Below are 23,830 nucleotides of genomic sequence, written 5' to 3' on the forward strand. Positions count from 1 at the left end.
TGGGAGGAGTAGGGGGGGGAATGTCCTCAGGCCCTCCCCAGCAGCTGTGGTGGGAAGAGCCAGAGATACCATGCTGTAGCCTCAGCCCTCCTGTCTTCAGGGGCCTGGCCTGCTGAGACCCCCATCCCACCCCCTCACTCATTCCTTCCACCAAGACCCGCACCACCAGCCTGCTCCTGTCTCCTCCCTCTGGCCACACACCTATCTTCAGCCTGCTCCTGCCCCCACCCTGCTCTTGCCCACTTCCCTCAGCCAGACACCTAACCCAAGAGAAGGGAGTTGGCAAGCATATTGAGAAGGGGCACAGCCCCCTAGTATTTATTTAAAAGAAAAAGGAAGCACGCTTTTCTGTTAGCCCAGCAGCTGGATTTCTACTTGCACATCATACTATTCTGGGAGTCAGCATCATGCATGAAAAGACATGAAATTAAAGCAATATGAATTGACTGAACAAGGCATTTACTGACATGCAAGATGTTAAACAGATAGCCTATTGAAAGGGTACACACTCTATTAAATCAACACCATATACACAAGGGGGAATCAATGATTTATTATCAAGGTCCAAATTTCTTGAGCAAGGTATAGTCAAGGTCCAGACTCCAAAGGAACATTTTTCACACTGCAATAATAATGCTGATAAAAGTAAATAGATTTTACAGTTTCTCAAAAGCACTGGGTGGTCTGGATTGGTCCTGTGGCCTGCCTACTACTGATATCTGCAATCTCCATTGACTTCTCAAGGACAGTATATCAGAGATGTCAGAGCTGCTTACATTCAGTTCCTTTATAAATTCCACAAAGTAATAAAGATTAAAATACAGTCACTCTTGCATATAGAAAGCAAAGAAATGCTTCATGGCTAAATTTTCTGCAAGGGGAACTTTGAAAAAAACCTTCTAAGCATAAACCAGCTAGATGTATGTTAAACACCAACAACCAGCAATGAGCCAGACCTGCAGGTTCTGTAAATTGACATGGTTTAACTCAAATCTTCTTCACTAAAATTATAGACAACTACCATGCCTTACCAAGTAACCGTTTGGGCTCATGCTTACTGCCCCTCCATATGAGAAACTGTGACTGACTTCAATGGAAGGTAGAAAGCTCTTAGAGAGGGTTAATTATAATTAATAGTGTAGGTGTATGATTTTATGTCATTATTTCCTTTTCAGTTTTCTTTGCACAAAAAGTAGGATACTTCAGCAAATGCCTGCCTTCATTTTTTGCCTACAGCACCCTATCAATTATTTCCATTCAAAACACAGAGAAATCCCTCTTCTTGGGAATTACAAAAAGGACTAGTTTGTGGCTAAATTCTACAGAAGTAACAAGTTTTTCTAATTTCTGTTAGCCCTTTATATAGTGCATGTTTGTATTTCTCCTGAGACCGTTTTGTTTGTGGGTGGACAAGACAGACACTGTACGTAGTAATGTAATTTATGCTGCAGCGTTGGGATGGCTACAAACTGCAAGGTCAATCAGGGACACAGTGAATCCCAAACACTGACCTTTGCTCAAGTCATCTCAGATAAAAGGGACTGTTGCTCATGGAGAGGACCAGTGATGCTAGAGGGCGTCTCTACACAGTGGCTGGGGTCAGACGGGCACAGTTCCCTGTCAAGGGAGAGTTTGGGCAATCATCAGAGAAGGAACTGATGGGCTAAGGCCAGTGGAGGCCGGTGAGACATGGGGGAGCAGGATATTCTACAGTATCTTCACTTGAATGAGAGAGTTGGTGGGTAAAGTTACACATGGAAACGGACAACTGGTTTCTGAAGCCCTAATACCTAATTAGAGAGAACTCCAAATGGGGTTAGTTCTGGGAAAGAGACCAAATGGATTGGTGGAGCCATCACAAGGGTAATGGGGAAAAACTAAAACAACCTCGGGAGCCCTACTGTAAGAGTGAAGAATTGAATATATTTATATTATGTTCCACATTCTCAAGGAAGAGGATCCTTAATAGCATCAGATGGAGTGCGTATACCTTATGGTACCAAGTGGACATGCAGCTGTTTAGTTGTGAATAAACTAAGCCTAACATAGATGGCTCAGAAATTATTAGGATCAACGGACCTCTGGAACACACACTGCATGGGATTCTTTAGTCATGTCAGCCAGCTGTTCACATTATTTTTTGTAAAGCAAAAATATATTTTCATCTATAACTATTAATCTCACAAGTTCTATATATTTCACCAAAGAAATAAAAATAGAGTATATCTTACAAATAGTGTTTGGACATACATTAACTAAAAGAAAAATACAAAGCACAGGATAATGTTTACTTTACAGATACTGAATTTTTTTTGAATGAAGACAACACTTTGACTCCTTTGATCTTTTTTAAGGCTCCTCCACGAACAGAGAGCTTTCTAAGCGCAAGGTCTGTGTCAGCCAGAGGCCCTCCAGTTAATTCAGAAGGTGTACTTTCGACAGTTACCAAGCGACCAGATGCAGTCTAGAAAACAAAACAAATGGCTTGAAATTCATATTAGTCTTTAAAATGAAATGAGAGTTAAATCACAGGCCCTGTCTTTTCAAAATGCTACTTGGGAGCTGGCGATGCATTATGAAAGTTTCCTAGCCTCTCTCAAGATACTCTTTAAACAATATAAAATGATTCCACCAATAACGCAGATTGAACAGCTTCTTGTCTTTATGTATTATGCTTCTCAGCCTTTATGTCTGATCTTAAACATGTAGGAAAATAAACTGCAAGTATTTTAGTGAAGAAGTAAACATGTGGATTGTAGTGTACTAGTCAGCTGGCTTCCTTAGGCTGCATCGTAAAAGAGGATGAGAACAGTATTTTCCATTGTTTATACTTTAAGATACTTCTGCAACCGATTCCCTAAATCTCTACATATATATGTTAGTGAATCATCATAACACCTTGCAAGCCTCTCTCTGGCAGGCTTGATTGTGCTTAAGAATAATAATAGTATTAATTATACTAGTACAAATAAAGTAATAATTATACTGGAACCTCTTTCCCAGATACTCTTCTACTGCTCTCATTTATTGCCTCCAGAAAAATTAGACACTCAATAGTTTGTGAGAGATTCCGGGAAGGGGAAAAAAAAGGATGGGACAAGAGTTTGACATGGAGTGATTTCTAGAGAAGATATGAAGAAGACCTAAAGATCAAGAGAGACTGACAGTTTTCCCATTATACTAGCCCTCTTTACATCTGAACAGGTTAAAGTCTTAGAAGTCTTATCCTAGACTGGAGACCTCAAGGAAAAGCTCAGAATTATGAGGTATGAATGGCAGATTCTAACTTTGGTCTCCACTAAAAAAACCAACAATATATGGAGCCATGAGACCCTATTTGTTTTCACATGGACCTTCTATAACAACGACCTGAGTCTTGGTCTACACTAGGGAGCTATTTCAGAATAACTCTCCCCCCATTTCAAAATAACAAGAGAAGCGTTCACACTACCCAGCCTGTGATTTCGAAATAAAGGACTGGTTATTTTGAAATAGCATTAGTGTGGACTATCCGATGCTGCTAATTCAAAATAATTGGCCTCCAGAGACCTCTCACAGTTGCACTTGTGGCCACTCTGGCCAAATCTGCCAGCTCCACTGCTCCCCCTTCTCCTGCGGAGCTTAAAATAGCAGTCTGCTGGAGAAGGGCTGTGGCACATGGAGAGCTTTGCCAGCCCTGTGCCATACAGTCTCAGCTGACAGAGCCATGGCAGACCCCAGCGCTCCCTAGGAGCGCCCAACGGTTGCCAGCACTCCCGCAGCACTCTCAGCTGCCACTGGTCAGGGACGCAGGAGAGCACTGGCCTGGACAGTGCGGAGATCCTGACCTCATCAAGGCCTAGGGTGAGGAGACCAACCTCTAGGATCTCCGCACCAGAAAGTGCAATGCAGACGTGTATGGCTGGATGGCTGCCAGCCTGTCCAACAAAAGCTACATCCAGCCCCTCGACCAGGTCCGGATGAAAGTCAAGGAGCTTTGGCAGGCCTACAACAAGGCCAGGGAGCAGAGCAGATGCTCTGGGGTGGCACCAAACATGTGACACTACTATGACCAGCTTGATGCCATCCTGGGGCGGAGGGGAGAAATCACCTCCCCCTCCCGTCGTTGTTGAGTCTGGCCAGGACATGCGGGGGGCGGGGGGAGATGGGTTGTGGAGGATGACGAGGAGGAGAAGGAGGAGGCGGCCAGCCAGGTGACCATGCCCTCCAGCCAGGACATGCTCCTTACCCTGGAGCCAGTCCCCCACTCCCAGGATATCTCCCAGTCATCGGATGAACCTGGGAAGGCACTTCAGATGAGTTCTATAACTTTCCCTATCTACACATGGGGGCAGGCGGCAGGCTTGTGTGCTCCTTGCTCAGCCTCCTCAGCCTGGGTGTTGCAGAACAGCCTGTGCACATGGGTGCACATGGAGCGCCAGTCTGGCGCACTCAGCCCCATGACGCTCTCACACAGGAACCCTTTGGTCCTTCTCATAAGATTCCTGGAGAGCCCTGCCTTCCTCCAGACTCCATGCTGGTACATCTTCCCATGACAAGCCACCACTAAGGAGGCTGGGGTCATGGAAGCACACAGCAGTGCTGCACACGGCACAGGGTCATGCCTGCATTCAGGCAGCATCCGCTCCCAATTAAGTGCCATGAGGTGGAGGAATCTGATCACACGCATGGGATCCACCGCTCCCACACATATTCCCCAACACCCCCCCCCCCACCTTTCCAGCGGGCAGGGATAGAAGCTCTCTCTGCGGGACACCACTACTGCCAGACCTAGCATATGTGGTACAAGGAAGGAAGCAAAACCACCCCATCCCCGCCTCCGGCGCACAGGCTCCTCGCCTGGCTGGCACCTTCCCATTCCTGTTTGTCCCCCGGCTGTGGGTGTTGCGATGCTCCTCTGGGACATCTGTGACCCGAAGAGTGCCCGATGTCTACGTAACCAATGGCCTTGCTCGAAGCGCATCACTATTGTCTGAACCAAGATCTTTAGTGTTGGCTCTGAGATTAGGGCCAGGCTCCATGCACATTCATGTCTCCTGGGATGACTGCCCTTGTAACTTTTCTTCACAGCTGGGTGAGCTGCAATCATGGCACATCCACCACTTCCCATGCCATCTACCTGACTCCATGGGATCCGCAGGAGGAAACACACCCAGGAAGACGTGATGCATGAGCAGATGGCCTGCCTGCAGTCCCTCATCTGGGGGCTTGATGGGGAGCATGCCACTGACCAGGAGGAGCAACAGGTTGACCGGGGGCAGCGGAAGGCTACCTGGGACCAGCTGGCATGGCAGCATATGCTCCTCCCTCATGATGATGATGGAGCACATGGCCTTGCGCATAGGGTGGGGCAGCAGCCACCTGCCCACCCTTGCGGCTTTGCTGCCTACCTCCCCCGCCCCCAGGGGCCACCGGAGCTCTGGAGCAGGGGGTGGTGGGACCTCTCGAGCAGCTGAAGTCTCTTGAGCTGACTGAGGCAGGCGCCACTCCCAGCCCCATCCTAGAACCCCTCTCTTCCCTCCTCCCCCATTCCAAGTTCTTTACCCCATCCCTCCCCTGTTGTATATCCCCAAACAGACTTTTTTTTTATTTGTTCGGGGGGGGGGGGGGGTTAGGGTTGTGCGAAGGGAAGGGTGGAGAAAGAAAGCCATACAGGGGGAATGTAGGGGCCCCTTGTACAGAGGTACAGGGGAGAGTTTTGCAGCTGGTCTTGGCTGAAACTCTCCCTCAAGGCCTCCCTCATGAGCACATCCCCTTGATGTGCTCACCGAATAGCACCGGTGTCCAGCTGCTTGTATGCCCTGGTCAGCTGTTCAGCTTCTGCCCCCCACCCTGGCAGGAAAGTCTCCCCCTTGGTCTCACATAGGTTGTGGAGCACACAGCAGGCCACCATCATGAAGGGGATATTGTGCTTCCTGAGGTCCAGGCAGGTGAGGAGACTCTGGAAAGGCTGAACACACACTCCACCACCATGCAGCATCTGCTTAGCTTGGCGTTGAAGTGCTCCTTGCTGTGGTCCAGGCTGCCTTTATAGGGCTTCATGAGTCAGGGATCCAGGAGTAGGCTACGTTGCTCAGGATGCAGATGGGCATGTTCACTTCCCCGACTTGGATGGTGTGTTAGAGGAAAAAAATGCAGGTGCGCATCTTTCGGATGAGGCAGGAGTTCCAGAAGATGCAGGCATTGTGCACCTTCCCCAACCAGCCAACGTTAATGCTGGTGAAGCATCCCTTGTGGTTCATAAGGGCTTGCAGCACCACGGAGAAGTACCCCTTCCTGTTGATGTAGTCCAAGGCACAGTGGTTGGGGGCCAGGATTGGGATGTGCATGCTATGTATATGGCCTCCCCGCAGTTGGGGAAGTCCATGGCAGCAAAACTGTTGACAATGCTGTTTGACATTCCCCAGAGTGACAACCATCTGTAGCAGCATGTGGTTTATGGCCTTGACTACTTGTAGGTGCATGGCCCTGCCTCTGGATTTCTCCACACGGAACTGGTTCCTGACTCAGCGGTAGCTGTCCGGCATGGCAAGCTTCCACAGGCACAGCACAATGGCAACATGCTTCTGCACGGGGATGGCAGGTTGCAATTGGATGTCCTGTCACCTGAGGGTAGGAAGGTGGCCTTCTACATGCAGAAGTTCTGTAGCCACTGTTGATTGTCCCATTGCTGCAGGATGATTCAGTCCCACCTTTCTGAACTGGTCTCCCACCGTCAGAAAGAGCATTTGATGGTGCCAAGGGGATGGAGGGGCATTTGCAGCAGCCGAAGTGCCAGGACCTGGGTGAAGAGGGCCTCTGGTCCAGGCTGGTCATCATCCTGCTGGCGCAGCATGAGGACAGTCTGGATGAACTACACAATGAAGCGCAGCATGAAGCCTGTGAGCCAGGCACTGCTTTGCAGCAGCTCCAGCTCCATGTTGTAAGCACTGTGGTGTTCGCAACAGCAACCAGAGAAACATTGGATCTGTTTGGTGTCCCACAAGTGGGGAGGCAGTGGAGGAGGGGCATGTGAGACACGGCTGTAGAGAGGAGCCCCTGAAAGCACACGTGCTCTCCCCAGAGTGCTTCCGGGGCTCTAGCCCGAGCCTGGCTCCACTCAGTATGGAGTAGGGACGTGCTATTTTGATTTTGTTATTTCAGGAGTTATTATTTCGATTTTACTTATTTCAAAATTATTTCCTAGTGTAGACATGCCCTTAGATTCCTCTCTCTGCTCACCTTGGAGGGCATTCTAGTGAGTGCAAGGGGGAAAGCTTGTTCCACAAATATGAGCTGTGTGTGTAATTTAGAATTTTCATGTTGAGTATTGCTGATGAATATGATGTTTATTTATAGCTGTTTTGTATATGGACTCATCTCTCCCTGATTTTCTACAATTCAGGGGCAACTTGTCCAAAAAACATAATCAGAGTTACATTACAGGACTTGCTACATCTTGTCTGCTTAACAGGATCCCACAGACATAGAAGCAGAAGCTAGACGTCCTGCACTGCCTTCATGATTCAAATGGTGACTTTCTTTTTATCTCAGCTTCAAAATGTTACATAGCAAGTCTTCTCCTGCACTATCAAGAATTAAAGATACTGAGACTCTCTGTCATGGTACCAAGAAGATCCTGAAAACATCTGAAATCTTCTGAGAAAACGTAGGTGTACGTACACTCACAGAAGATAATAAAGAAAAGGGAACAGACTTGGATTAAATATGAACCTTCTTTTTCCAAAGACTTTATCTTCAGCTACATCAGATGGGACAACTGTGAAGGAATGGATAACTGGTAAGGAAGTTTTTACCAGTGTCATTAAGAGCTACATCGGTCTTCCCAGTGACAGAGACACGAGGTCTGGATCTCTCCAAATTTTTCATTATTTCTTCAATGATAATCAAAGTACAAACACCACAAGGGGATAAGAGGGGACCTGAACTCCAAAGACTAAGCAAATGAATAAACTGGTTATACACAACATTATGGGTTCTGTCACTGCCTGACCTGTAAACTAGGGTATCTTAATGATATACTGCTATAGCTCAACACCCTGACACCAGTAGCCATCTACAAATAGAAGTCTCCCTGTGGATTCCACTAGCTAAGTTACTGTTTGTGGGATGATCCCAAAAGTTTTCCTGGTTCCAAGTTTCCCCTAAATAGTCTATCATCTGTTTTTATCTATCAGGTACTTGGAATTTCGTCCCCCTGGTTCCTCACCCCTGAAGTAGTGAAACTTACCACCACAACAGAAAGGTTGTGGACAAACTGGAATGTCCAGCAGAGGGCAACAAAAATGATTAGGAGATTGGGGAATATGACTTATGAGAAGAGCCTGAGGGAACTGGGCTTAGTCTTCAGAAGAGAAGAATGGCGGGGAGGGGGTATTTAATAGCAGCCTCCACATACCAAAGAGGATAGAGCCAGGCTATTCTCAGGGATGGTAGATGACAGAACAAGAAGCAATGGTCTCAAGTTGCAGTGGGGAAGGTCTAGGTTGGATATTAGGGAACACTACTTCACTAGGAAAGTGGTGAAGCACTGGAATTGGCTGTCTAGGGAGATGGTGAAATCTTCATCCTTAGAGGTTTCAAGGCCAGGCTTGACAAAGCTCTGGCTGGGATGATTTAGTTGGAGTTGGTCCTATTTTGAGCAGAGGGGTTGGACTAGATAACTGCCTGAGGTCTCTTCCAACCCCATTAAAAAGTTTACTTAATAGAAAAGCACTGATTCATAGATGAAATAGTAAGGAAAAGCAAACACATACAAGTTACACAGAAAATAAAGACAACTTCAGGATTTACATTTCTATATTAGCTAAACTTGATTTTCTAAAATAAGCTATCTATTGCCTTTGAACAGTTTCTCTCTGTGACAGAGCGTATGCTAAGAATCTAGCCTTTCATGGACCACAGCCAGCCTATGTGCTGGCCCTGAGCTTCCAGATGTCCTTCACTTCAAATTCTTTCTTTTTTAAGGGTTTTCATTTTTCCCTTTTTCTTTGATTATGGTGATCCATGACAGGGGCAATGACACACTGATGCAGCTGCGCTGCAGCAGTGCATCTGGTGAAAAGGCTCGATACTGAATGGAGAGAACTCTTCTGCCAGCATAATAAAAAACTCCTCTGCAAGAGGCAGTAGTTGTGTTGTCAGGAGTAACTTTTCTGTCAATAAAGTGCTTTCCACATCTGTGCTCAGGTCAGTGTAACTTCTGTTGTTAAGAGGGGTGGCTTATTAACATCCCTGAGTGACACCACTAGTATGATCTATGTCATCAAATGCCAGCAATGCCCCTCTGCCATGTATATTGACCAAATTGGACAGTCTCTACAGGAAAGAATTAATGGACACAAATCAGATATCCAAAAAGGCAACACACAGAAATCTGTTGGAGAACATTTTAACTTGCTGGAGCACTCATTAACGGATCTCAAAGTCATTGTGTTGTGTCAGGCCAATTCCACAAGCCAAATACACAGAGAAGCCTGGAACTTAACTTCATTTACAGGTTTGGGACCCATCACTAAGGTATGAACAAAGATATTACTGAGCTAGCACACTATATTCCACATCGTAATGACTTAAAACATTAAACAATGGGTACTTAAGAACAATTTGCACCTTCTCTATCAGTTTCATGTAGAATGAACACTGTAATTGACTGCAGGCTGCCCCCAACTTGCGACGCGATTGGTTCTGGAGTTAGCGTCACAAGTCGGGGGTGTCGTAACTCAAGTCCACATTTACGAAAGGCGTTGTACGCCGTTATAAATGTGGGGCCGAGGATATAAGTCATGGGATTTTGGTCCCTTCTGCACTTACAGAAAAGGTTGTAAGTGTGGGGGATTGTAAATCAGGCCATCGCAAATCAGGGGCCTTCTGTATTTCTTTCCCCCTTTTTCCTTCTCCCCCTCCCTTCCCATATTTATTTGGAACTGGACCTTTATTAATGCCATTCATGTGAAGAAGTGGATTGTGCCCACGAAAGCTCATGATACTATCTATATGTTTTGTTAGTCTTTAAGGTGCTGCTAGACTATTCATTGTTTTTAAAATTTTGACATAAGTTAGACTGACATAAATGGCAGCGTGTACAAGTCCTGTTTTCCAAACCTGGGTTTTTCTTTTCAGTTTCAAGTTGTTTCAGTATTTTCCCATTTCCCAAAGTCTTTTTTCTAACTGGACAATGGATAGATACTTGAAGTTAGTTTTGTGTAAAAAACTGGCTTGGCAGGAGCTGCCATCTCCTCTTCCTCCTTGCTATAACATGTACTTGAAATTGTAGTATTGGACATGAACATAGTATTGTATATACATCTATACACATAGATCCATAACCACAGTTTGTACACTTATCTGTTACGTACAGTCTCAGAGGGGTAACTGAGTTAGTCTGTAGCTGCAAAAACAACGAGTTCTGTGGCACTTTAAGGACTAACAGGTTTATTGGGGCATAAGCTTTTGTGGGTAAAAACTACTTCATCATGTATCTGACAAAGTGTTTTTTATGCACAAAAGCTTATGCTCCAATAAGCCTGTTAGTCTTTAAGGTGCCACCAGACTCCTTCTTGTTTTTGTCAAGCTCAGAATGCTGCAAGGATTCATAAAAGATCTTACCTGGCATATTTTTAAGCACATTGTATACAATCAGTTGATTCAAGTGCTTATTCTTTGGGGTTCAAAATCCCTGTTCTCCCCTTGGGGTATCTGGACCCTAACTGCTGCACTCCCTTTAAAAGATAGACCCATAAATGGTAGGACCTACATGCTTGAATTTCTTCAGATCACAGAGACCTGCTCTGACCAATTTCACTTTCTTGATGCGTGTGGATGTGGCGTGTTATAGCGGTTGAAGTGGTACTTACCAACTATGCTGGGTAAGGCTCTGTGCAGTCATCTACCTAAAAGACTGGAATGTAGCATCCATCAAGAATGCTTTCAGGACTCTTTCATGGTCTCTGCAGCCTCAAGGGGTAAAAGCCACAGTGCTGGAAAAGGCCTTTGTGATAAAAACCCTTTTCGGAAGCATCAAAGGCATCAAAACATGTTCATTTATAATAGAAATCTTTCTGCTATAAAAGGCACAGTGCTTTAACCTCAGATGCTAGGGTCTGTCTGGTCATCAAGGACATTTCTTAAAGCAACTTGGGAAAAGAGGAGATTAGATAAAAGATTGACTAGACTAAGATCAACACACTTTTGTAACTGACAGAGAGCCTAACATTAACAAACAAACAAAACTAACTAAATAACTAACTCACTCTTGAACCTAAAATACACTATTTTATTTCCACTAGCTCGTTGCTGTGAGTTAAGGTGAATGTTTGGAAACTTTACTTACTGTTGTATTTAGGCCTTTAATTTCAGTTGAGTGGAGTGTTGCATTTTGTGGTCTTGACTTTGTTCTAGAAGCTGCTATAGATTTTTCCTGAAGTCTTTTTGCTTTCTGAAGATATTTAGTAAAAGAAAATTTATTTTTATGAGAATCAGCACTGTACCTCATGCAATCAGACAGCGAATATGCAATTAGTATTACAAAAATAAACCATGAAAGGTCATTTCTATTTACTTTTGACAAAAATATGAATAAGGGGAATGTAAAGTTTGTAATAAGCTGATTAATTAAAATCATTTGGAAAATGAAACAATTTGCTACTGCAGCCAGGAGATAAAAAAAAAAAGTCAGAACAGATTAAGTGTGGCATTAGTACTCTGTCTTAGGAGTGTGATCTAGCAGGCAGAATAGGAAGTGGGAGTCAAGACTCCGGAACTTTATTTATAGCTCAGCAACTCATCCTGTACTCTTTCACAAATCCTTTATCTCCGCTATACCTCAGTTTACACATCTCTGAAAAGAAAAATGATATTACAGACTACCTCAGAGGAAGTGTGTTGTAAAAGTTATGCTTAGCAGAGGACGAGAAAAGGATCCAAAAGGATATAACATAGACTTATAATTAGTAGTTGAGGGGCTGAAGAGGCAGGAAACTCATGAGAGCCATGCTTTCCCAAAACCTACTCAATACTTTCTCAAAATGCAAGTTTTTATTTTGAGCTCTGTATTTTCATGGTGGGCTGACATTCTCCAGAATAGACTGGCTTGATGCACAGCCAATTTCTGACTGAACAGAATGCTCCACTAGATAATGAGCCTGGAGGTGAAAAAAATCTCTTTATAGTCAACTTTTATACTTCGCTAAGTTTCAATTCAATTCATGACTGCAGGTTATACCTTGCCACATAGACTAAGCAGATCACAGTCTAGCTCTCAACTACATGCCTGCTAGGTACTCCTATAGCAAAGCCAGGTTTTCCCTTAGGTGTCTCTTTTCAAGAATGAACAGATTTGGCTGTATACTCATTTTATTGTCAATAATTTCCTTCAGTCTCCAAATTAGTCTGGTTGTCCTCCTCTAGATTCAACCCGTAAAGGCAAATACTATACACAATAACAATGGTATCAGAACATATTAGCAAGCCTAAATTATCTTCATATATTTGCTGTGGGAAAAACAAGGGAGGAATTATTATTATTAAAAAAAAGATGACTAAATTGGCAGTCTCTCTCTCTCTCTCTCTCTCTCTCTCTCTCTCTCTCTCTCTCTCTCTCTCTCTCTCTCTCTCTCTCACACACACACACACACACACACACACACACACACACACACACAGGAGTAGGGTTAGTAGTGATTGCATAGTTCTGCCAAGAAACCTTTTCAGTAAAGAACTGTATTTCTGTTATGGTTTATGCACAAAAATAATACCTCCCCCCAGTTCTTACATACAACTTCTCATCAGTAGATCTCAAAGTTCTTCACAATCTTTAATGAATTCATCTTTACAACACCCATGTAAAATAAGGATGTATTCTCACCATTTTACAAGTGGGGAACTTCAGGCAGACAAAATAAGTGACTTGCCTATGGTCACCCAATAAATCTGTGGTGGAACAGAGAAACTAACCTGGGTCTCTCAAGTACTAGAAAAGGGTACTAAACACTGAGTTTTTCCTACTATTATGCATTATTACAATTGGGTCTAAGTCCAGCTGTTATTTCTACAGTAATATCCTCATAGTCAATACTGACTAAACTTGCTTGGAATTGTTCAATAACATAACAACATTGCTAATATAAATTTCCCCCAAAATATCTTACCTTTAAAGCCTCATAATTTGATGTCCGAGTTAAGAAATCTTCCCAGGATTTATTTACCATTTGTCTCTGCTTTTGGATAGCTTGAATCTACAATGTGAGAAGAGATTTGAAGAGATGTAACACACTGTATTTTCATTAACTGCATTAAATTCCTTGTTCCTGATGCTCGTTCAGTGCTTCCACCTATTCACAGTCATTTTGCTGCCTCCTTTCTGTCTATTCCCACATTTCCTTTCCTTGGAAGATGAGTGGGATCAGTGCTGCTCTAGTACTGACTGGAGGAGAATGCTAGAGAAAGTTGTACTTCTTTCACTTCCTAATAAAGGTAAGGCGCATCACTTCTGTTGTGTTAAACCAACTCTTCACTGCCCTTCAAGATGAAGGGACTCACAACTCTGTGACTAAGGAAGAAGAAATCCTTCATTCAACCCTACCTACTTTAAAGCTGGATGGAAGAGGTAACAGAGATGCAATCAGTTGTGGTGGGAGGAAACATAAGAAAGGGAGGGGAAAATTATAATTATGAGAGAAATAGAAAGACCTTCTGGAGACAGGAAAAAGAAAAATGCTGCATGTCCCTCCTAGTGGAAAGGAAAAAAGGAGAAGAGGTCTGTCCTACTTCAGGAATAGAGAGGAAGAGAGAAATTGAGATTATCGAAGTGTTGATGGTGAGGGAGGTCCTCTACTGTCCTCTTTTTGAACATACTGGACGGGTATCAAAGAACTGCTTCTCTTGAAGAAAATAATGGCAAGTAGAGAGGACCTTTTGGGGAAGAAGGTGATGCGTGGAGGACAGATCTTAGAAGCAGATCATAAGTTCAGAAAAGCAATCTAACTTTTGGATATTTATCCAGTTCCAACTCCTTTGAAGCCCTGAATTAAGATACTCATATTAAAAACATTCTAAAAGCTGCCAGAATAGACATACAACTCAATGGGTCGGGGCTCTCATGGCCACCAAACCTTCATTTTCTTTGAAGATCTGGCCCAGGACTTTCTTTTTTTGAATGTTGACAGCCAGATACATATTTAAATTTAATAATAAAGTAGTCAACATTTTTACATTATATGCACTGTTTTGGGGAATTAATTTTTACTGTGATTATCTTAATTTTAAATTTCCTGATTTATTTCAATTTATAACCTAAACATTGCATTACCATAGCTCATAGATGAAATGTAAACAGACAACTCCCTACCTACATAGGCTAGAACTGTTTTCTTTAAGAAAAGTGCCAACAGAACTTTGGAACATCTGAGATGGCCCTTTAAGCTAGAACTAGGCCAATTTTCCCTTCCCCCAAGTAAAAACAGTTTATTCACCAGAAAATGCAGTTTCTATAGTGACCGAAACTTTTTGTGAATTTGTGTCTGGTTCACCAAATGGTTTAAACTGAACTGAAAAAGCCAAAATATTTTGATTGAAGTAGTGAAATGTTTGGTTTTGGTCTGAAAAAAGTTCATTTTCATGTTTAGGCCTTTTGACAGAAGCAAGCAAAAAAGATTCTCAAAACAGGAAAAGGAACAGTGGTGCTGATGCTTCCCTTATAAACTTTATCCCAGTAAGCAGAGCACTCATCTGCGATGTGGGAGTCCTGCGTTCAGTTCTAGCCTCTGACTGATGGGAGAAAGGAGCTGAACTAAGGTCTCCCAAAGGGTTGCCAGTTGTCTGGTTTTGGAATGGAACGCCGAGTCAAAAAGGGATCCTGATGGCACTGCTGACTGGACCATTAAACGTCTGGTTGTTGGGACTGGCAGGCTCCCTGCCTGGCTCCACATGACTCCTTAGCTCCTAGGCAGAGGGACAGCTATGGAAACTCCATGTGCTGCCCTACCTCCCCACTCCAAACTCTGGCTCCACATCTCCTATTGAATGGGAAGTGTGGCCGATGAGGGCTTCAGGAGTAGTGCCTGCAGGTAGAGGCAGTGAGCAGAACTGGTTGGCCATGCCTCTGCCTAGGAGCCAAAGGACATGTCACCGCTAGGGTTGCCAGGTGTCTGGTTTTGAACTGGACAGTTCAGTATTTGAGCTTTCTGTTCAGGAAACAAATTGAGAAAATATAAATATCCGGTATTTTCTAAATAAGATGGAATATAGATTGTTATGTAATGTCAAGTGTGTCTGGTATTTTTGTTGAAACCATCTGGCAACCCTAGTCTCCGCTTACAGGGAGCTGCCCAAGGAAAGTGCCACCGAAAGCCCGCATTCCAGTCCTCTGCCCTAAGCCCCTTCCTGCACTCAAATTCTTTTCCATCACCTGATCCTCCTTCTGCGCCTCCAGCTTGGAACCCACTCCCACACTTTGAATCCATTAGCCCTAGCTCAAAGTCACCTCCTGCACCCCAAAGCCCTCATTCTCATCTCCAGCCCAGAGCCTGAACTTCCAGCTGATGCTTTCACCTGTTCCTGCATTCAACCATTTGCTCCAGCTCTACAAAAATGAGTGAGTGAGGGTGAGGGAGAGTGGATAATGGAGGGGTGACAGAATGGGGGCAGAGCCTTGGAGAAGAGGTGGGGTAGGGGTTTTTGGTTCTGTATAATTTCAAAGTTGGCAATCCTAGTCTTATTTATTTCAATTGCGTGCTCTGGCCACTGGATTAAAACTTATAAGGGAAGCACCACCTCTGTCTTTACTTCCTCCCACCATTTTGTGAATCTTTTCATGCATTTTGATAAAAGCAAACAGATAAAAGCAACCCCTAATTTTTGGGGGTTGAAATGTAATGTTTTGTTTTTACATTACTGAAACATTCAGAAATTGCCAATAAATATAAAAAAATCCATTATTCATCCCAAACTGTATGGCTGTGTCTAGACTGGCAAGTTTTTCTGCAAAATCATCTGCTTTTGCAGAAAAATTTGCCAGCTGTCTACACTGGCCGCTTGAATTTCCGGAAAAGCACTGACGATCTCATGTAAGATCGTCAGTGCTTTTCCGGAAATACTATGCTGCTCCCGCTTGGGCAAGAGTCTTTTTCCGAAAGACTTTTGCACAAAAGGGCCAGTGTAGACAGCACAGTAGTGTTTTCCACAAAAAAGCCCCGATCGCGAAAATGGCGATCGGGGCTTTTTTGTGGAAAAGCGCATCTAGATTGGCCACGGACGCTTTTCCGCAAAAAGTGCTTTTGCGGAAAAGCATCCTGCCATTCTAGACGTGCTTTTCTGAAAATGCTTTTAACGGGAAAAAATTTCCGTTAAAAGCATTTTCGGAAAATCATGACAGTGTAGACATAGCCTATTAGTTTTACTACTAATCATGTTTCAACTCAATTTTGGAAGACTGTACCTCCGCAAATATAAATACAGTCCTTACAATTTCACTATGAGAAAGAGATCTATTTGTGATGGTTGTTTTACAGTTATTATAATCTTGACCTTATCTCTTGTGCATAAAACGAGAGACAGACTTAAACATAGTAGCATGACTATTATTTTGATTCTACCAGTGGTGATACCTTACACAGTTGTTTCTTCCATAGTGCTGTTGCTTTCATTAATTAAATAATTTCAAAATTATACAATACTTGAGAAATGCTAGTTAATTACAAAGTTATATAATACTTGAGAAATAAAATTAAGTTTTAAAAAAATAGTTCACTTTAAGTACTTATGAAATCTAAAGAGACTACCTTAATGAAAATAGATGTGACTTTCAACTCTGTTAAACAAAAGAAACTTACTAATATAAGTAGTCAGCAAAATAATGGTATATTGAAATAAAGGACTTTTCTTGTGTAAATACTTCATGTCTTACTTTGGAGTAAACCTTTTCTTCCTCTTGGAGTTCTTGGTGCTGCTGACTTCCAAGCATTTCAGACTGGAGATTGGAAACCATCTTTCCAACATTTTCTGATGCCTCTGAAATAACTTTCAATGCTTCCTCATCTGGAGTGACTGGTCTGAACTTTTCTTCTTTTATCTCTGCACATATTTCACTCCAGACTTCTCCAACCTTTGTGTTAAAACACACAGAGACTATTTTTTAAAAGGCTGATGTTTAGTTATGAAAGTTCCAGTGATTCAAAATACAATCCACATATCCTTTCCTGTTCTCTTTGTTGTTAAGTTTTATTCTTCAGCGTGCTTACATAGCCCTTGTCTTCAGAGAATTGAAAGTTGAATAAAGGTGTGAATCTGCAGCCACACCCTCTTTTGTGGTATGAAACTGTCTTATGTAGGTGCATAACAAGTTTCCATAATGTGTACGTGCACAGGTTCTCAAGAAGAATAAATCAGAAAAACAAACTTTAGACAATTGTGTGTTAAATCTGATTTGCAATTATCAAGGATTTCTTCAGCTGTAACACATTTTTTATCTTGTATTTGTTTTGTGTGTGTGTGCAACCGAATTTGTGACATTTTAAAAAAAATACTTACTTTAAAGTCAAGATATCGCTGTATGACAGCAAGTGTGACAAAATCCTTGGCAGACAAACCAGGCAAACTTTCAAAACCTAAGAAAGAATTGTTAATTATTATCTAGATACGAATGACAGATTTATTTTAAAACATAAAATAATACATGTTAAGTGTGACAAATGTTATCAAATGCAAAAGTGATGTCACAAATGTGTATACTGTCTTCACCAAATACTTTTCTAATTTTGTCAGTTATTTGTGCTGGCTTCTGGTGATAAGCTAACTACTTCTCCTTAATGAAATCATTCTGTTTTAATACTTTACTTCTGGGTGTCCACAAAACCTTCATATCACCTGTACTGCCACGGCTGATGTTATGTCTTTGCTATTTTTGTGTGGCAATCAAATGTCCTCTATTTAAACTATGTCAGATTCCATAAGGGATAGACATAGCTCATTCCTTGTTTCCTTATTGAGAAGCACAAAACTGTGTCTCTAGTAAAGTGATGAACTGTGAAGGAGCAGAGCTATTTAGCTGAGAAGTAGCCAACAGAAGAGTCACACTACAGGGCTTTTGGTACTTTCCTTTCAAGGATTTGTACTGAGAGCCTCTTCTAATGCTTGAACTCAGTTGTGCAGACAGAAGGACTCCAGTATTTTATAAAATGTTAATAAGAATAAATGTAAACAGAGAGGGTGGAGGTAATGTACAGCTACTAGGACTTTGAACTCATTTTTGTTCATGGATGATACCCAATTAATATAATTCTGAATAGTTCAGATATTATATTTACTCAAATCTCATTATAAGTTTCACATTAGAACATAAGAACGGCCATCCTGGGTCAGATCAAAGGCCCATCCAGCCCAGTACCCTGTCTGCCGACAGTGGCCAATGCCAGGTGTCTCAGAGAGAATTAATCAAACAGGTAATGATCAAGCGATCTCTCTCTTGCCATCTATCTCCACCCTCTGACAAACAAAGGCTAGGGACACTATTCCTTATCCATACTGGCTAATAGTTATTAATGGACTTAACCTTGTAGCCTAGCATTGTAGTATATATTTATTAGAGCATGTCTTACCTCATTTACAGTTTTAAAGCATTTTATGACATATAGCATGGCAGGAAAGGAAAAGCTTAATCACTACATTTTTTTGGATCTGCCATATCAGACAGAAAAGTCAATATATGACAGATTCATTGAGAGATATGCCACAGAGCTTTAAATCTGTTAAAAAAAAAAAAAAAAAAAAAAAAAAACCTTTCCATTTATGTATAATCCATTTCCATGTTATTTGTTTCTCACATGTGATGTGAACTACATAAGCAGTACATAGATGTGTGTGTGAATCATAATTACATAGGGTTGACAGGAATCTTGAGAAGTCATCAAGTCCAACCCCCTGTGCTGTGGCAGGACCAAATAAACCTAGACCAGGCCTGGGCAAAATATGGCTCATGGGCCTGATCCAGCCCTCCAAGCCACTGGATCTGGCCCATGGAGGCAGTGGGGAGCCCCAGGCAGGCTCCCCTGCTTGCCCCGGAGGGTGTTCAGAAATGCGGCTGCAAGGTGCTCTCTCTTTGAGTCTGGAGAGGAGGGGGAAAGATTCAGCTGCTGCTCCCACCCCCAGCACAATGCCATGGGCTGGTTTCTGGACAAACACTGGCCAATGAGAGCTGCCTGTTTGAATAACAGGTAGCCACAAAGCACAACCCTCCTGCTCACTCAGGGTATGTCTACACTACCACCCTAGTTTGAACTAGGGTGGTTAATGTAGGCAACCAAAGTTGCAAATGAAGCCCGGGATTTAAATATCCCGGGCTTCATTTGCATATTGCCGGGCACCGCCATTTTTAAAGCCCCGCTAGTTTAAAGTTCCACGAGGAGTACCGGTAGTTCAGAATAGGAAGCCTAATCCGAACTACCTACTCCGTGCCGTGTGTAGCTGCGGGCACGGAGTCCGAACTAGCGGGGCTTTAAAAATGGCAGTGCCCGGCAATATGCAAATGAAGCCCGGGATATTTAAATCCCGGGCTTCATTTGCAACTTCGGTTGCCTACATTAACCACCCTAGTTCGAACCCCCTCAAGAACATGGCCAAACAAGCAGAAACATTTTAAGCTCTGCAAGCCTTTAGCTTGCCGGGAAGAGTGCTAAGTCCCCGCCTCTTCCTTCTCCCAGCAGGTTCTCATGCAGGGGCTCAGTGTCTTCCACCTTACTGCGCTTGCCTGGGAACAGATGCTGCCCAGGAGTGTGGGCATGAGCCTGGGTTGTGTGCAGCACTGCTGTGTGTTTCCCTGACCCCATCCTCCTTAGTGGTGGCTTGCAGAGGCAGGTTCTCACCAGGAGACTTACCAGCCTGCCTCTGGCACCTTAGCCCCTCCCTTCCCCAACCCTCTGCCCCACACTCCTGCCCTGCTACTTCATATGCACCCATACCCCCTCTCAATCTGGTACCCCATCTCCTGCCTGAGATCACAATCCCCTCCTATCCCAGAACCCTGCACCCATGTTCCCTGCCCTAAGTCACAACCAACTCCTTCACCCAAACTCCCTTCCAGACTTCATTCTCCCTCCTGCACCCCAATCCTTTACCCCAAGCTCCCTTCTGTACCCAACCTCCATCCCAGACCCCACAGCTCCTCCATTAATACTATAGAAGATTGCGGCCCTCGACCACTTTCCAAATCTTGGGAGTAGCCCCTCTATCAACAATTATTGCCCATCCCTGACCTAGACCATCCCTAATAAGTATTTTGTCCAACTTGTTTTTAAAAGCTTCTAATGATGGGGGACTCCACACTTTCCACTGAAAGCCTATACCAGAACTTATCTTATTTTTCCCTGATACCTAGTCTTCCTGTGCTTCTGGTGAAGAAGTTCAGTTTGATGACAAATTTGAAAATTGGGGAGCAATGTGTACTTCTTACCTAACTTGCATAATATAGAATAAATTTTTGCCCTCATGTTTTCAGATACTTCCATGATAGCAACGCTAGGACAGTTGGCAGGCATTGGGATCACTTCTTGCTGTTCCTGGAAGCTGCCAACTAAAGGTTTCTTTGTGTCTAGTAATTTCACAAAACACACAAACAAACAAAATGTTAGCAAGTGTCAGATTACATGTTATTAAACATACAGGAACGTTTATAATTTCTTAAAAATAGGTTTTATGGCTTCATGTTAGCCAACTATTATATACTATACGATATACTGTACCAGTATATTTCACTATTTATCCTTGCTCACCTCCTCCAAAACTGGGGTAGTGGTATCTTACTTAGTGTATACCCACACAAAACTGAAATTGATCTGGTGTGCAATAGGGCAGAATTTGGGACAGGAAATGCTGATTAATACTGATAACTACTTGTGACGATAAAACTCTCGCTTTCTTACTATTTCACATTTGCTATCTATATACCTTATTTGCAGAAAACTCTCAGCATTAGCTAAAACCCACTTCCAAGTATACTTGGAAATACAACATAAAACTCTCCTTAAGGTCACAGCTGTTATACAGCTGCAGAATGAAGCTCTTCAACTGTCAATCATTACAAAGGAATGGACAGTTGAGAATATTAGTAATTTGTTTTTACCAGATAATGAAGCAAATGCCACCTAGTGGCAAACTTGTGTAACACAATGAACACTTTATGTGTCTCAGAGGAGTAGCTGTGTTAGTCTGTAAGGCCATGTCTACTCAGCAGCGAGGTGAACATCTAAACAGCAAGCCTATTATTTTGAAATGATTTTGAAACAACAGGTTTCTTATTCTGTTTCACGAGGAATAAAGCCTATTTCAAAACAGGTATTTTGAAATAGGGTGTGGGTAGACAGGGCAGCTGTGATTATTTCAAAATAAGTGGCCTCCAGGGCTTCTCACAGCTGTGCTGGTGGCCACTCTGTCCACATTCATCAAAATGTTATAGTTCCCGAGCTCCTGCTCAGAGGCGCTCCCCAATCATGCCCCTATTATGAGCAGCTACACCACATCCTGGGAGGGAGGGGTCAGTTCCTTCCCCCTCCCTCCTTGTTTTGCACTCTGGGCTGGAGGGGAAGCGGGGAGGAGGAGGAGGAAGACGAGGCCAGCCAGGAGATGATGCCTGCCAGCCAGGAGGTTAGCCTGTCTCTGTAGCCGGTACTCCTCCCCGCTAGATGTCACCTAGGGATTGGATGAAGCTGGGGAAGGCCCATCAAGTGAGTTCTATTACTTTCCCTAGACACACGTGGGGAGACGGTGGGCTGTGAGGGGCTGCGTGCTCCTCACTTGGCCTTCTCGACCTGGGGATTTCATAGCAGCCTGTGCATGTGGGTACACACAGAGTGCCAGTCTATAGCAACCAGCTATATGAGACTGTCACAAAGGAAGCTTGCGCTCCTGCTCACAGAGTTTCTGGAAAGGCCTGTCTTACTCCTGACTCGTGGTGGGACACCTTCCCAGCACAAGCCACCATTAAGGAGGATGGGGTCAGGGAAACACAGCAGTGCCGCACATGACACAGGCTCATGCCTGCACTCTTGGGCAGCATCCATTCCCGAAGCATGGCGAGGTGGAGGACACTGCGCCCCTCCATGGGAACTTGCTGGGGGAAGGAAGAGGAGGGGACTCCAGGAGCACCCTCCCCAGCAAGCAGCATCTGCTGCTCACACACACCTCCCCCAACAGCCAACGCCCCTCTCCTCCAGAGGGTAGAAGTCCTCTCCCTGTGGAACACCGCCACTGTCAGATCCAGCGTGTGTGCGGCACAGAGGAAAGGCGAACTGCCCTGTCGCCCCTCTCCCACTTGCAGGCTCCCAGCCTGGCCAGTATCTTCCCATGCCTGCTTGTCTCCAGAGCATGGGGGTAGAAAGGCTTCCCTGGGACATTTGTGTCCCTGCAGGAAAGAGCCCACTGTCTAGGTCACAGATGGTCTTGCTCAAAGCACATTGCCTTTGTCTGAACTGAGACCTTTCTGTGTTGCCTCACACATTAGGGCTATGATTCATGCACCCTGTGTCCTGGGATGGCTGCCCTTGTTCTTCACAACTGGACCAGATGTGAGTGAGGCGTGTCCACCACCTCCCATGCCATCTTCATGACCCCATGAGACCCAGTGGCACCAGTGACCCTGGGAAAATCTAGAGAGGGAACACATCGTCTGCCTGTGTGCTCTGCGTGTTGGATGGCAACCTGGAGCTGTGCTGCACCACCTCGCAGAAGTTGTCACAGAAGGCTTGGAGCATGTGTACGGTATATACTGTTGCCGCCAAGTGCCTGGTGGCTGCCATTGAGTGGTGCAGCAGCTCCTCCTCCCCCCCCCACCCTCCCCACTCCTACTGCTGTTCCGATTGCCACTCCTGCTCTTACCTCACTCCTGCCCCTCCGGATTCTCCCCCTAGCTCTGCTCCCATGTCTGCCAAGGGCCCAGCACACAAGCTGGTGGGATCATCTGAAGCGGGCGCCAATCCCAGCCCCAGCCCTGAATCTCTCCTCATGCGTCCTCTGCCCTCCCAGGTTCTTTCTCCAGTTCCTCCCAAGTTATATTTACCTCAAATAAAAAGAAACAGTTTATTCTTTCAAAAGAAAGTGTGGTTTATTGTGCCTGCAGGGGAGGGGAGGTAGAGAAAGTAGGAAGGGAGGGCAGGGGAAGGGAGGGATGGAGGAGGAAAGACACAGAGGGGCAATGCAGAAGCCCCTCGTGGGGAGGCCCAGGGGAGAATGTCACAGATGTACTTGTCTGAAATCTCCCACAGGGCCTTCCGGATGCACACATCACTCTGATGGGCCTGCCGGATGGCAGTGGTGTGCAGCTGCTTAAAGGCCCCTGCAAGCTGCTCGGCCTCATTGAAATGTTCCTTCGTAGGGTCCAGGTATCTTGTGTAAGACTTCATTAGCCAGGGGAGCAAAGGGTAGGCTGTGTCCCCCACGATGCAGATGGGCATGTCCACATCCATGACCTTTATGGTGCAGTTGGGGAAAAAAGTGCTGATGTGCATCCTCTGGAAGAGGCTGGAGTTGCAAAATATGTGGGCATTGTGCGCCTTGCCCAACCACCCGATGTTGATGTTGATGAACTAGCCTCAAAGGTCCGTGAGGGCCTTCAGAACTATTGAAAAGTAGTTGATATAATTATTCTGGTTGATATAATTGGAGGACCGGTGGTCGGGGACCTGGATGGGGACGTGTGTGCTGTCAATGGCCCCCGTCCCACAGCTGGGGAAGCCCGGGGTGGCATAGCCAGCTATGACTGGGTCCATGTCACCTAGGATGATGACCTTGTGCAGCAGGATGGCACTGATGGCCCTCATTACCTGTAGAAGGATACAAACATAGA

At 44.4% G+C, this 23,830-nt stretch overlaps 1 protein-coding gene across 4 annotated transcripts in view; it reads right to left on the reverse strand.

Annotated features, from left to right (window-relative positions):
* Positions 1-2,267: 2,267 nt before the first annotated feature.
* CFAP69 (cilia and flagella associated protein 69) overlaps positions 2,268-23,830 on the reverse strand; it is a 58,202-nt gene continuing 36,639 nt past the window's right edge. For all 4 annotated transcript variants that reach the window (XM_006114447.4, XM_075922404.1, XM_075922402.1 and 1 more), the window contains 6 exons: positions 20,444-20,581; positions 17,527-17,603; positions 16,904-17,101; positions 13,149-13,235; positions 11,333-11,437; positions 2,268-2,464 (listed from right to left, as the gene is read on the reverse strand). In XM_006114447.4, the coding sequence (XP_006114509.3) occupies positions 2,288-2,464; positions 11,333-11,437; positions 13,149-13,235; positions 16,904-17,101; positions 17,527-17,603; positions 20,444-20,581 (782 nt within the window). In that variant the 3' untranslated portion in view covers positions 2,268-2,287. The remainder of the gene's footprint in view (positions 2,465-11,332; positions 11,438-13,148; positions 13,236-16,903; positions 17,102-17,526; positions 17,604-20,443; positions 20,582-23,830) is intronic.

The sequence above is a fragment of the Pelodiscus sinensis genome, chromosome 2 (assembly GCF_049634645.1).
Source record: "Pelodiscus sinensis isolate JC-2024 chromosome 2, ASM4963464v1, whole genome shotgun sequence".
Taxonomy (NCBI): domain Eukaryota; kingdom Metazoa; phylum Chordata; order Testudines; family Trionychidae; genus Pelodiscus; species Pelodiscus sinensis.